The sequence below is a fragment of the Saccostrea echinata genome, unplaced genomic scaffold (assembly GCF_033153115.1).
Source record: "Saccostrea echinata isolate AGI-Se365-2 ecotype Australia unplaced genomic scaffold, CSIRO_AGI_Sech_v1 ptg000042l, whole genome shotgun sequence".
Classification (NCBI taxonomy): domain Eukaryota; kingdom Metazoa; phylum Mollusca; class Bivalvia; order Ostreida; family Ostreidae; genus Saccostrea; species Saccostrea echinata.
Genome location: NW_026889791.1, coordinates 3,046,980 through 3,061,605, shown reverse-complemented (window position 1 = coordinate 3,061,605; position 14,626 = coordinate 3,046,980). Strand labels below are relative to the sequence as shown.

Here is a 14,626-nt window from a genome sequence, read left to right as displayed (position 1 = left end):
CCATTATTTTGACACTGTAGATGTTCTGCACTTGTGGGGTTCTTAAAACCAATGGGCCGGGCCGAGGGTTATGCAGACTGACAAGACATTTAAACAGTGAAAATGTTCCTACAAATTTTCATTGCTGGAATAGTTATATTAATAACAATACTTATATGCAGGCTTGGATCTTTTTTATACAGATGGTAAGTATCTTCCAAAAGTATAACGTTCGTACTATTTTTTGTCCATAGGGAGGTAATGGATGGGTCAACGTAATACACGGATCGACCAGCTGTTTAAAAGTTGGGGCATTAGCCTGTTTAGAGGCTCTTTCTATCATGTTCTATCTTGGGTCTAATATTAACATATATGGCCAATTATACACAACTTTTACAGTTGTAAAATTAGTTAAGTTGCATAAATTTGTGCAAAACATGCTTCTGATTTTTTTCTTGTGCCCTTTTTAAAAGCGAGGAGTATATTGTACGTAATTGCAAATGACAATTTACGAGCACCATAATCGACAACTATTACTAATAGTAGTAGAGTTAAATATATTGTGTCTAGATCATATTATCTATTTGTAAACATTAAAGTGAAGAATGTGTATGCACTTATGCACCTGGGGCTATATAGCGCATTACATATAACCATGTCGCATAGATTAACAATTAAAAGCAATTTTTCATGATTTAAGAAAAAGACACAAAATCTGCACAGTTCTGTGTAATTTTCACTTTGTTGACTTTTTTTTTTAAATTAAAAATTAGGAGTCCAGAATATCAATCGAAGTTAAAGTTGATGTGATTTTTACAGCTCGTGCGATTTTTAATTTCATAAGTAAACCAAAGTTTACAATGAAGTGAAGAAGGACTGTTAAAAATAATATATATAAGCTTATCTTTTTCTTTGTGGGACGGGATGGGCTGGGGTTAATATGACAGGCTAGGGGACACAACTTCTATTTACATTTTATCCTTTAAATGAGTCCTTTGGTACAAAATGTTTAAGTTTAGATCGATAAAAACCAGGGAAGTCAACTAAAAATGGTAATCAAGAAATAAAAATACATGGATCGCTTTTTCTCATAAAGGATATGGAGACCTTTCTTTCGCTGAAAGGCTGCAAATCCTAGTGAATCGATATATGACTTCGTATAGATGTGTTCGGTTTTACATCCCGTTCATTATCACCCCTTAGGATATTCTATTGTTGAGCTGGTCATATATATATACATGTATTATTATACTGATTTTCTTTCACTACAAAATATTATTATTTTTGCTATCATATTATAGATTTATTTAAAAAATGTGTAAACTACGTCATGTGGTCTAGTGTATGAGCGCAGCGTGGCTTTTTCAACTGGATGTATTTAAGCTTTAGTTGAAAAGCCAAAATTGGTTTTTTGTCCACAGGAGCTTGGGGACAGACACCACCCCCACCCCACCCCCGATAAGCTTTCATGTCTTGAACACACTCCAAGGTTGAGGAGTACATGTACTACTTGTTGAGTCTTTTTATAAAATCACAAATGAATAAATATCTGGCGAGAATAAATGAGAAAAAGAAACATAATGAGATTAATCAAGATTTGTATAAAGCAATTTTAGCCTATTTTATTTATAACTTTTATACGTGTTATCATTGAAGAATTATTCGATCGATCCACTAAAAAAAAACTTTTCATTTCCCCATGGGCACTATAAATTTTATTTTCTTAACACAACCACTAATAGAGCGGTCGCTCCTGCGGCTTCTAAAGAGAAAAATGAGCTGAACCCGTCTTTAATTTTGGTGCCAGATTTATTATGTCATTATCAAACTTACTTTTCCCTATACTTTACGGTACGTTTGAATTGAATTACAATCCCATATAAATTATCATTTCTGAGATCTGGATAGGGATTTTGGAAACATAAAATTTGTGTGATGTTATGGAAAAATAACTCCCCGTTTTTATAACTGCTTGATTTTCGTTTTACATTGAAAATGAAAGTTTAAAACAAGTTTGGCATTGTGTTTACCTCAAAATTTTGCCCAAATCACTTTATTTTATCAAACTATGGAATTCATTTCTCAAATCTGAGAAATCTATATAGGCTCCTTTTATTCAGTACTGTAAATCTTTACCCTGAAGTTTCTGTTCCGCCATGCAATCTCCGGGATCGACAATTTTCTTGCTTAATATACTTTTGTCATTGAAAAAGGGACTGGGACACAGATCTGAAATTAATATTTTCTCAATTTTTCTGTGTAATATCATCGCTTATATGTTGCTATAGCATTTCACACAGAAATATAATAAAAGCGTGCAAAGAAACTTCTTTTTATCTGAAAATTATTTTTTTTTTGCGTTTGATTGACACGTATACTGACACTTTCACGATGTAAACTTTATCCTTAATACTTCAGAAAAGTAGAAACTTTTTTTCTGTTAAAGAAAATATTAAAACTAAAATCTTAAAATAGTAAGAGTAGAAATGCGAGAAAGCAAAACAACTCACCTGTATTGTCAGTCCGTGCTCAGTGATGTGTGCAGAGTTTAACAAATTGAACGAACCCGGTGAAACGTAAATATTTAACAATAACAGATCTCGTGCTCTGTTTACAAAAACTGATGTTTGACGTTGACATTGAATTCTTAAAAATATTCATGTAAGTTCAGTGTAAATTAAATTCATTTAAGGTCAAGATCTAGTAAATGAGTTTAGTCTGTCTTTTGGTGCTAGATCCATTATGACGTCATAATTGATTTAATCTTATTTTCCCCGTATTTTACGGCTATAACAGAATTAAGTAGAAAATGACACATTTTCAAGGAATTCAATTTGAAATAATTTCAAAAGGAACCCCGATACCTATATTCAATTTAATATCATTTTAAAGAAGAGGTCAAGAAGATATGAAAAACCGTTTACTGAGAGACTTTAGGCAATATTGATACATTTTGTTTGTCTGAGATGGAGAAAACTCCCATTTTTATTCCTGATTTTCTTCATTTTTCATTGAAAAGGGCAGTTTAAAATATGTTTTTTTCGTTCCGTTTATCTAAATATTATGCCCCGATACACCTCAATTTATTTAGCTACAATTGTAATAGATTATTAAAGGAATTTGTTTCTCAAATTTGAGAAATCTGTAGGCACTTTTCATTTACTAGATCTTGACATCAATTGGTTGTGATTTTGAATAAACATAGAAATTTTAAAAGTAAACATCGCAACTGTGTCCAGGCCCCTTTAAGAGAAATAAGACAAATTATACATACATTCGTAAGCAGAAAGTATACTATTTTTTACCATGTGACCTTGACCTTGAAGGGGGGAGGCAGGAAAGGGTCTAAGTTTTTACATATTATGATATAAATTTTGCGAATAAAGGGGGAGGCTAACATCCCCTTCCATCCCTTCTCATTTTACATGTAATATAATTTCTGTGAATAAAGGGGGAGGCTAACCTCCCCTCCCCCTCTATCCTTTGTCATTCCAAGTGGTATGTACTCTGTATATCTTCCCCTCAGGAGGAGTTGATTAGTGAATACACGTATATATCTAAAACATACAAAAATCTATCTAAATAAAAATCTATAAATGCCTGAGCTCCAGTCATAAAGCATCGTTTCGTCTAAATCTATACTTCTGTAATCAAAAGCAAACAAAATTAATAGCCTATTCTTAAATTCTTAGAATCGATACATTATTTATTCATTTTTATTGTATCCTTACTACTGTTGCCTATATGATATAAAAGCCCGAAAGATTCAAAATTTTAAATCATATCCGAATATATATATATATATATATATATATATATATATATATATATATATATATATATATATATATATATATATATATATATATATATATATATATATATATCAAACAATGTGAACATGCATCGGCGTCGGAGCAGGGATGGAAATAGGAGGGGTTAGCGCCCAAAGTACATTAATCACTACTCCTACAAGTAAGAGGCTAGTGTCTTTCCACAAATTTTATTTAAAAATAAACTTTGTTGTTATGACTAAAAGTCATAAAAACAAAGCTTATTTTTAAAGAAAATTTGTGGAAAGACACTAGATTATCGTCCCTACGCTCCTTATATATACCTCGGTTAACTTTTGGCCGTAACTTTTCTTTAAAAGAGATCGGACTTTCATATTTCTTCACATGAGCATTACTTGTGACAAGACATTTCGGATTGTATTATGATATTTGTCCTCATGACCTTGAACTTAAAATTTGACGCAGTTTTAAAAAACTTTAATCTTGGCTATAACTTTCATTAATTCAAAACTTAAAAAAAAACTTTTTTATTTGACAAACAAGACAGGACATACAGACAATACAGTGACAACATGCCATAAATAATTGCATCACAACCACTAAGACACCGAATGCGGGGGATCACAAATCTTTGAATTTTGCTTTTTTTTATCCGCACTTTATAATGAAAGTTCGGGCATATTGTACTCCAGCATGCTAGAGGTTCACGGCGAGATACTTTTGACTTGGCGCCGTGGAGCGTAGGGACGTTAACCGAGGATCTTACTTGTAGGAGTAATTGTTATCCTGCTCCGTCTGTACGTCATACTTTCTTCTCCCTCAAACTTCTCTTTTATTTTAAGCAGTATTACAATTCATCTTTTGGAATATGATAGGTGGACTGGTGTCATTTAAATATGCAATAAGCTTGCAGAGTTTTCATCTTCATCCTGCTGGCCTAATGGGGGACGAAATACAACGTTTTCCCCTTCAAAACCTTAAGGGCCTTCTCTTACATTTTACGCAGTAAAAAATTCATCTTTTGCACGATTATTGGGGATGTCCTGCAGATGTGCGATAAGGTTTCGAAACTTTCATTTTCACCCTAGGGGTCAAATGGGGGTCGAAAAACGACGTTTGTTTTTCTACAAAAATCTGGTTCCTAGAACTTTAACACTTTACACAGTTACCAAATTTTCTTTTGCAAGAGGATTGGAAGTGTCCTGCATATGTGCAATAAGGTTTCGTAATTTTCATTTTCACCCTGAGGGCCAAATAGGGGGTCGATAAATGATGTTTTCAAGTTCCAATCTGCGCCGATTTTTTACTAAAATAGGAGCCTCATGATCATATGCTCACCTATGCATTTTATGCTCAGTTGGATACATATATCCATATTTGATATAAGTTATTGAATAACAATTGTAGTTTCTTCGCTACCCCGTGAGGAACAAGGGAGCTACCAAAACACTTACGAGCGAGTATTACTGTCTTATGACAGCATCTAGTTTTTATTCCAATCTCACCAGAGAACGCGTTTCACAATCTTCAATATTACACCTCCATTGTCGTCTAAATTACAAGAATCTTTTAGAAAGGTTCAGTAGTAAGTTTTACTTCAAATTTAACTTCTGCGATAGACATTAAGTTATTTTTTTCCTTTAACAACTATCCTTTCCTTCATCTTGAACATCAATATATTGCGTGTGGAAATATATTTTGTTTAAAAATTTACGCTTATATTTATATTAGACATGTATATGATGCAGGAACCACATGTAGAGACCAGTAACATACCTTATTTGATTTTACGTGATCACAATATATACAAAATTTTTATTAATGATTACACAAAATCAAACAAGTATGGTACCGGCTCCTGTGGCAGGGACTACTTTGAAGACTATAGTTAACAGAGGTGCGCGACAATCGGCAATCCCCGGCATTGTGGCCTATGGGCCTCACTTTTTAAAAATCCAAATATAGAACAATAAATATTTGTGGACATAAAAAGAAGCGTATTAGCAGTTTATTAAAAATAATATGAAGGACAATAATCCAGAACTTGTTTATATTAACGTGTTGATCTGATTGGCTCATTTATTTACAGGTCAACAAAGCGTCATAACGTCCCACCAGATGTGGTCATTTTGTATCAAATTGGGAGAGGTCCATTTGCGCCCAGCGTCTCCCCCTTTCCTTTAAAATTGGAGACATTTTTACGGATGACAAAAACACCTTACGTTGTAAGTACATTTTGAATCACTATACGCAACCCGACTGTCGTGTTGTGCATAGTTTCATATGTTGAATGATACATGATATACCGGTACTTTAGGGGACAAGGAAGGAGTTTCGTTTATATTGATACCATTTATATATTGATTAATCATAAAATCCAAAGTATTTAAAAAAGGAATGATTACAATTCGTTTTGGTAGATTTTTAAAATTACGTAATTATAATTATATAGGCTAACGTTAAGTTACATGTTTCGCCCATTAAAGATACACATAGTTTAGTAAACAACAATTTTATTTATAAAGTAGGTTAAAGGAAAATAATCCATTTATTAAGAATTTGTCAAGTCAATACGTACAGCACAAACTCACATGGGAAATTTTGTCATGACTAAGTTTTTAATTACCCGGCTTTTCAATTGATAGAGATAATTGACGTTACTTAGCAAATCCGTCGTTCTACAGCAAGATGTTTCTTAAAATAATGTCAAGAGCGATTTAGGACCATGGATTAAGAAAAATTGGGTTAGGCCAAATAAAAAATTATGTGTGGTTCCGGTTACCCGACCTTCCCTATTTTATACCCCCGACCCTAAACTTTCTCTTTGGCAATTTTCATATTTTTTCCGGAATTTTCCCCGATTTCAATCAATGGCTCCAGTTTAAGTTTTAGTTTCAGCAATGATGACCTCCTTGCAAAACATAGTTTACTAGTGTTAAATCCAAAGCAAACTAGCATGTAGGTGTCCCTACCAATATTGACTAGTATATTATCACACCACATCTAAATGCCATTTGCAAAGCAGTGATAGGTATTATTTCTAAAGAAAAAATTAAGAAAATCATTTTGTTAAAAAAAAAAAAAAAAAATTCCCTACCTACCTACCCTAATTTTTTTGGAAGTGTAACCGGAACCACACATATTTTTTGTTTTGCCTTAGGTACGTTAGGGCGGAAGGGAGGGGAGGGAAAATCTTTCGTAACAGAGAGAAAATGAAAACAGATAAATATAAATCTGTCAAAAATCTACGTCAGAAAACCCCCATGTGTAGGAAATATTGATTGTAGGTGCTTGTGTACTTGTTTTTACTGATTTTGATTATTTATGGTCTTTCACGTTGCTCGACTTAACTTAATTAGTGTCTATATATATATATGTTACACTGTAGATAAGGGTAAAATATCACTGAACATGCTGAAATGCCAAATAACACGTTAAGTAACCATCGCTCAATTAAAATTTTCTGAGAGAACAAAACCGCAGTGTAAAAAATATCGAATTTAAAATTTTACTTGAAATTACCTTTTATTGCAGTAAAAAAAAAATGCAAACTAGGATGTGAATCAATTTTTTTTAATTGTCTTTCACTGTACTGCATAACTCGGCAAAGTATGCCTCCGAAAAGAAATTGAGAACTAAAAAAAAAATTAGCCTAAACCTTTTCCCCAGGTACAGTGTAAATACGATTACGGGGATAATGCTAAACGATGTTTTCTACCCAATGCCTACAAATTTCTACAACTGATTTTGCAGAACGATCACTCGGGTAAGTTTTCCTCCAAAAGGAAAACGCCTTGGATAGAGTATGACGGAAAATCTATAGCTGATTCCCAGTTCTGCATTGACTATATAAAGAAAAAAAGAGGGGTGGACGTTAATGGCGACCTGTCTCCCTCAGATCAAGCGGTGGCCAGAGCGTTTCAGAAGATGACAGAAGAAAATCTATATTGGTAAAGATGTGAAGTAACTATTCTATAATTTTTGATGACTTGTATAAATACACGTATCACAAGACAAATCTTCCATTCAAGTGCATAATATCTAAAAGGGCCTTAGCATAAATGCAGAGGACTTGTCAACAGACTTTTTTTTTCAAATATTTTTAAAGGAATATATCACGAAATTTTTCATTTAATGACTATTTTTGTATTTAAAAAAAGATTGCATTTTGAGGCGTGTTAGGGGGGTTAGCCATGAAATCACCTTTAATTGTTTTTAGACTTTAATTTTTAGCTCACCTTAGCAAAAGGCTTACGTGAGCTTTTCTCATCATCTGTCTGGCTTCCTGTTTGTCGTTTGTTAACTCTCGCCCACTTCCAACTTCTTGTCTAGAACCAACAGGCAATTTGGGCCAATTTCAAACCAAACCTAGCACAATGCATCTTTGAGTTACAGTAATTCAAAGTTCAGACTAAATAATGCTAGTTCGGTTAGTCATTAAAATATACTTTATAATGGAATTTACTGGTAAAAGGAACATGCTTTCAAAAATCTACGCCAGCAGGAAGGCCAAGACCGATAACTCAGGTGAGCTTCGTGACCCATCCGCCTCTTGATAATAGTATTGTTATTTCTCGTTTTGTACTTCAAGTTGTACCAAGAGTTCATAAGATCTAGAGTGATCTAAGGAACTTTTTTTGTACGAAAACAAAATACCTTCTCAGATTGACAGATTGACAGACGAATTGATTGACCATGGTCCATGAACAAAGTTAACCCAATCTGAAGACGGCACACAACATACACGCCATACCATCCATAGAATAGAAATGTTCCATAATGAAGTACTGCTCTTTTATAGGACTATGTGTATAGAAATGTTCGGCGAGGACACATCCACAGTGGAGAAGGTTATACCATACAAAGGGCTTAAACTCTGGCTCACCATTTGGTTCCTTAAACGTGTCATCAAGAAAGAGACGTGGGGCCATGGGATAGGCCGACACACCCAGGACGAGGTCTGGACCATAGCTGTAGATGACATGACTGCAATATCGAACTTTCTTGGTATAAGAAAAATATTTTTTTAAGAAAAATTTCCCACAATTAAAACATGAAATTGTTAATAGTCGTCACGCATGGGTGATGTGTAGATTCTGCATCTTTTTAGATTTTTATAAAAACAAAAGTCTTGCTCAGCTAGCTATAAACACGATCGATTAGGGTCCGAGAGAGAGAGAGAGTACTGCTTAAGGTTGTTAACCCTCTTATAAGAGAGATAACTCTCATTAGGGTAAATGACTATATTATTATAAAATTGTCAAGTTGATAGGCAATTTTTGTCAAAATTTGCCTCACAAGGTATGCTAAAACTGTTCGTGTTTAAACTAAAAATATATTGCTTTTTGGAAAATCATAAGCATTAAAGTAAATATTTATAAGAGAACAGAGGAATCATCGGATGGTGAACCTTAATTTACCGAAGGCTTATAATCTTTGGCATATCATAATTATTTTAGGAATGACTCTAATTCTTGGCCAAATTATTCGAGTATAACCTGGTTTGGGTCAGTTTACGCTTTATAATCCGCGAAGCGGATTATAAAACAGCGTAAACTGACCCAAACCAGGTTATACTCGAATAATTTGGCCAAGAATTAGAGTCATTCCTTATAATTTAATTCTAAAATCATTAAACAACTGTGGGTGTAAAATTTCGTTGCTTTTTATTAGTTCAAATTTGCCGCTCAATAATACAACCCTAGTAACGGAAGTGATGGGAAGCGAGGGGAGGTAAAAACTGATACATAGTCATAGCAGCCATGTTGTTTGTTTACATGTGGTAAGATCCAAGTTACTGTTTGAAGTTAAAGGTACATTTATTAAATCTGGAATTTTCCATGAATCCCGAGGACTGGAAATGAGAGGATTGCATGGATACAGACGATTCAGCTGGTTGTCAGGTGGGTGTGTCCCCATACCAAACCAGGTTATACAGAAATAATTTGTGTTCCTTTTTGGATATTAACCAATCAGAGGCTAGAATACAAACAAAATTAAATTATTCTCATTTAACGCCAAAAACATCCAATCCATTCATATAAAAAATACTAGTATATGTACAGGTATATCCATACCAGGAATGAATGAACTCGTACGTATGGATATAAGTGAACCATTTTATATGTGATATATAAAATCACTTTCATGCATTAAAGCGTGGCCAAGTATTATTTAAATATTTCAATACAAGATGAAGCATTTGATGCGATCCTCGGAAATGTTTCAAAATACAATATATAGCCTGGCATTTACAAAATGTTGAATTACCTTCAAACCAAATCATGGATTTTAAATAAACAACCTAGAAAATTGTGAAACATCTATATCTGCCTATTTGATCTGACACTATTTTGATATGTTTTGTAAAATTTTGACACCTCTATGGTGAAAAAAAATTGAAGGTGGGAGAGCGCATTGGGTCAAGTTACTTGGCAAATTTAATTTCAGTGGCAGCTAGCTACCACTTTTTCATAAATTGTCAATCCCATTTAAAGAAAAAAAGTGTCCGACTAAGCGTCTTCAGAGAATTATTCTGCAAAACTACGTGTACCTAGCGAATAGAAACCGGGGTAAGAGTGTGTATTGGGGGGGGGGGGGGGTCACGGGGGAGTTAATTTACGGTTGTGTCATTCAATAAAAATAATCTGACGACTCTTCTGTTAGGGTACCCCCCACCCCCCAACCGAAATTGCTTTATACGGCCTGACTACTGTACAGCCGAGATACAAAGACCTCACCCATTCCAGTCTGTATCAGAGATTTAATATGCTTTGTTTGGGAAAAAAAATCCATATCATAGTTTTTAAAGTTGATGGCATGTTTTTTTTTCTTCTTCTTCTTTTTTTGTTTCTTTTCTTTCTTTCTTTTTTTTTCTTTTTTTTTTTTTTTGTTTTCTTGTTTAGTGTTACTAAAAAACATATCCCAAGTGTCTGGATTTTTTCGATCTGCAGACTAAATGTTTTCTGTTTTAAAGTTACCTGACTCACTTGACCTTTTGATATTTAATATCACTATATGCAACTGTTTCAGTTCTCATTTTTTTTTTTTTTTTAGTAAAGCAGGAGATTATAAAACAGAAGTGAGAGGAAATGCAAAATTTTTTCGTTTGAATGTGGAGAGGGATACCCGCGGAAAACAATTTGAGAGAGAAATTATGCATTTCTTTTCCAGGGCTGCTAAACAAAAACACAATTCTTATATTTTTCCAATATTGTTAATGAGTTAATGAATAATGAATAGACTCATTTGCGAAAACTGTTTGAAGATGAGGCTGTTGTTTATACTGGTACATGTGTAAAACGCCGATTTTTTTTTTTTTTTTTTGGTTTTTTTTGGGGGGGGTAAAGGTTTGGAAACCATGTAAAGAAAAAATGTATTTGGTCATAATTCTGTACATGTTAAATTTATTTTGATTTTCTTTTCATTTCAGGGAACAAGGAATTTTTTATGGGATCTGAGCCAAGCGAAGTAGACTGTGCGATGTTTGGAATGTTATCCATGATAATATTGAACATGCCAAACTCAAAACATGACAGATATGTTAGAGGTGGGTCATAAACAGAGCAAAATTACAATAACTATCCCCATCGTAAACACTAAATATATTCCGAGTTGATGTCGAAGTCCTATCTGTGTCTGTGATTCGTTAACATGTTTGTTTTAAAGGGGCGCCGTATTACTTCCAAAACACTTGTAACAATAATTCTGATATATTCCGATTCTACACACATTAACTCTTTTAAACTCTGACCCTTGATATTGATTAAGAAGATGCTGGAGTTACTCATCGACAATATGTTGTTTCTTGAGACCACAACAATCAACAATCTGTTGGAATTTCGATGGGCACTAAATTACCCCTTTATCATTGACCGATTCTTATTTTCTTACAAATCAGGATTTATTTTATTTAAAAAAAAACCATCTCCACGAGAAGAAAACTCTTGTTGTGGCCTAAAATTTGACATTTATAGAGAGAATTATACATGTATATCGACGATTCATATGTCGACTCGATACATGCCAGTAAACTCGAAATAAAAGAAACCACAGAGTTTGCCACATTTGTTCCATAATTAGATGTTGTACATGTATTGATTATCATGATTATAGACGTTATAATGGCAAACTAACTAAACAATATCACAATCGGAATAACTTCAGCTCTTCCCCTATTTATTTTATTAAATTTCTGGTAAAGTGTGTACTTTGTAATGTTAAGAAGGTATAATAACTATTTTTCATGGTCTAAAAACATTTCACATATAGCAAAGCTTTTACATCAGCGTATAATGTGTGCTATCCACCCCTCAGAAAATTTTCATTTCAACTTTTGACGCCAATACTGATTTCCACAAAACTATACCCCATGGTATAAAATGTGCTATTATAATATATATCAGTATAATAAAACGCGTATCCACTGGCTGTGAGTGGGATACCTCTTTCATCTGCATATATCAGGTTAGGGGAAGTTTGTTACCTTTTTGGAAAATGTCTGAGTTTGATCTGTAAAAGTCAGGCCCGTAGAAGGCAGCCCCCCCCCCCACATTTTTCTGAGTACAGGAATTTGTTATAGTAATTTTTTTCTTTAGATGCTGGTATCACCCCCTCCCCCCCCCCCCCCCTCCCCACTTTTTGATGTTGTAAGGTCGAGCACTGGAAATTTCCACTATTTGGACAGTAAATTAGTTTTTTTTTCTCTTTTTTTTTGGGGGGGGGGGAGTTGTCCCCCCACTTTTGAAACCGTTGCTAGGGGCCTGAAAGTTGATGTACATACATCCCCAACCCCCACCTTTGGAAAAATTCCTGTATCCGCACCTGAATAGGTTTTAGTTTTTTTCCTTTTTTCATTGCACAGAAAGAATTGCATGTACATACTGGATAAATAATGGTTTTGTATTAAATTGAATCATATTTAAAATGCCGATTCAACCTTAAAAGCTTATCATATAAAATTTTGATATATTTTTTTTATTGCAGAAAATTTGCCAAACATAGTTCGTTACTGTGAACGGATGAAACAACGGTTTTGGCCTGATTGGGAAAGTCACATTCTAACCAGCAGCAAGTACGAAAATGATGACGGAAAAATTTATTTCAAATCACAAGAAGAAAAAACATCCTAAAGAACTAGAGCTGTTGTATTTAACATTCTACGACGAAATTGTTCTAATGGTTTGGAAACAATGAAGAGCGTAAACGCAGCAAATTAACCTACATTTTGAGTCCCAAAAGTGAAACATGGCAGAAGTGTTTAAATGCCGGGATTTCTCAAATTTCCCGGGATGGTTCCTGTCATTACAATTTTCATTGTGCACGTTGTTACTGAGATCAGCTGATCGTGTTGTACTTTATTTTGAGCTCACCTGAGCTAGCCCAGGTGAGCCACTCTGGTGGTCTAGATTTGTCCGTTGTCATGTGTTCTCATTTAAGTTTGCCCTTCCGTAATCTCTGAAGATTTTTACCTCTCGTTCAGAACTGGAACAATTTTTAAACCGTGCAATTTCACACAATACATCTTTGAATAAAGAGTTTTCAAAATTTAAAGTAAAATCCTTGACTCTTTCATGGGAGAAAAGAAAAAAAGATGAAAATGATTGGGTTCATTTAAAACTCGTGTATGAAGATTCAATGTTGTTCAAACTGACTACATATTCTTTACATATACACTGTAAAATACCAAAGTCTCAAATGATAGGAGAAAAAAAATATTCATATTTGCTTATCAAAAACATTTTTGAACATGGCAAGTTCAGAGAAGATGTTTAGTAACTATTATAACTTATTTAGTGTAGCCTCAAGTGTGATAAGTTTTGGCCCCTGGACACAACGTAACGTGAATGTATTTTTTTTTTTAAACTCTTCCCATTAAGAACAGTAAAAACTGTAATTTGTCAAGTCAAGATGCCTGTAAATAGAAGTATGTTAAAATTGCCCTGTAATGAAGGTTCAATGGTGAATACATGTGTATACTTGTAGTAAATCATGTCCTTTGGCTTATTTGAGGGTTAAAAAGGGACTTCATTTCTGATTCACTCATGTACATGTATTTAAATATCGTAATTTGACTCAAGTGGGCATTGTGACTTTGATCTTGGAAAAGTACCGATATACTGTTGCTTCTGCAAGTTGACCAATAAAAATTTGTATATTAAGTTAATTTTTATTTCATATTTTGAAAAAAAGGGGTAAATCACATTAGAAAAAATGAACATGAAATTTTATTCATTAATGGCCAACAAAATAAAATTCACCTCAAAATAATTTACCAAAGCCACGGATAAAATAAAAGTCGTGTCCATGAATTGCCATCTAGCGTGAAGAGCTTAATTTGCATCCGTTACATCCTTTTCTTTTGAATCGATTATACAATCTAGGAAAAACGTTTCTACGATAAAGAAAGAAAAGTTAGAAAACCGTTGTTTCGATCTTTTTAAAGTCGTTTATTTGAGTCTTAAAATCGCCAGATTGGTACTATTTTAAATTAATACGGAAGTCAGAGATTGCTGCAGCGACCGTGGCAACAACAAAGAAGTCCAAATATCGGTAATTGTTTTTGGAAGTATAAGAATTGCATTTAGAGGATTAATTTATTGCGTTGAACTAATGGATATTTGAAGACATATAAGTACTAAAAGTGTCCCTTTATTAAAAGACCTGTTTTGATATTTGAATAAGTACAATTTATTCAAAACCTTCTACATGAAGTCTCTTGCAGTGGCGTTCAGTACGACATTTAGATGTATCGACGACATATCATATATGTTATGTTTTTTATTTCCCTGAACTATGAAATAAACGACATCTCAGAGTCTGTCGCATCTGTTTCATATTTGTATGTTTTACTA

The 14,626-nt window shown here is 33.7% G+C and overlaps 1 protein-coding gene across 1 annotated transcript; it reads left to right on the top strand.

The window, feature by feature from the left end:
- The first annotated feature begins 67 nt into the window (after positions 1-67).
- Positions 68-13,473, top strand: LOC133201069 (failed axon connections homolog). The gene is made up of 6 exons (XM_061336870.1): positions 68-185; positions 5,863-5,998; positions 7,527-7,723; positions 8,575-8,780; positions 11,206-11,322; positions 12,759-13,473. The coding sequence occupies exons 1-6, from the start codon at positions 103-105 to the stop codon at positions 12,902-12,904; spliced, it is 885 nt and encodes a 294-aa protein (XP_061192854.1). The 5' UTR covers positions 68-102; the 3' UTR covers positions 12,905-13,473.
- Positions 13,474-14,626: the final 1,153 nt, after the last annotated feature.

Coding starts and splice junctions, on each gene's coding strand:
- LOC133201069 (XM_061336870.1), top strand. CDS start 103: ATGTTCCTACAAATTTTCATTGCTGGAATAGTTATATTAATAACAATA. Junction 186..5,862: donor GGATCTTTTTTATACAGATG/GTAAGTATCTTC, acceptor ATTTATTTACAG/GTCAACAAAGCGTCATAACG. Junction 5,999..7,526: donor TGACAAAAACACCTTACGTT/GTAAGTACATTT, acceptor CTGATTTTGCAG/AACGATCACTCGGGTAAGTT.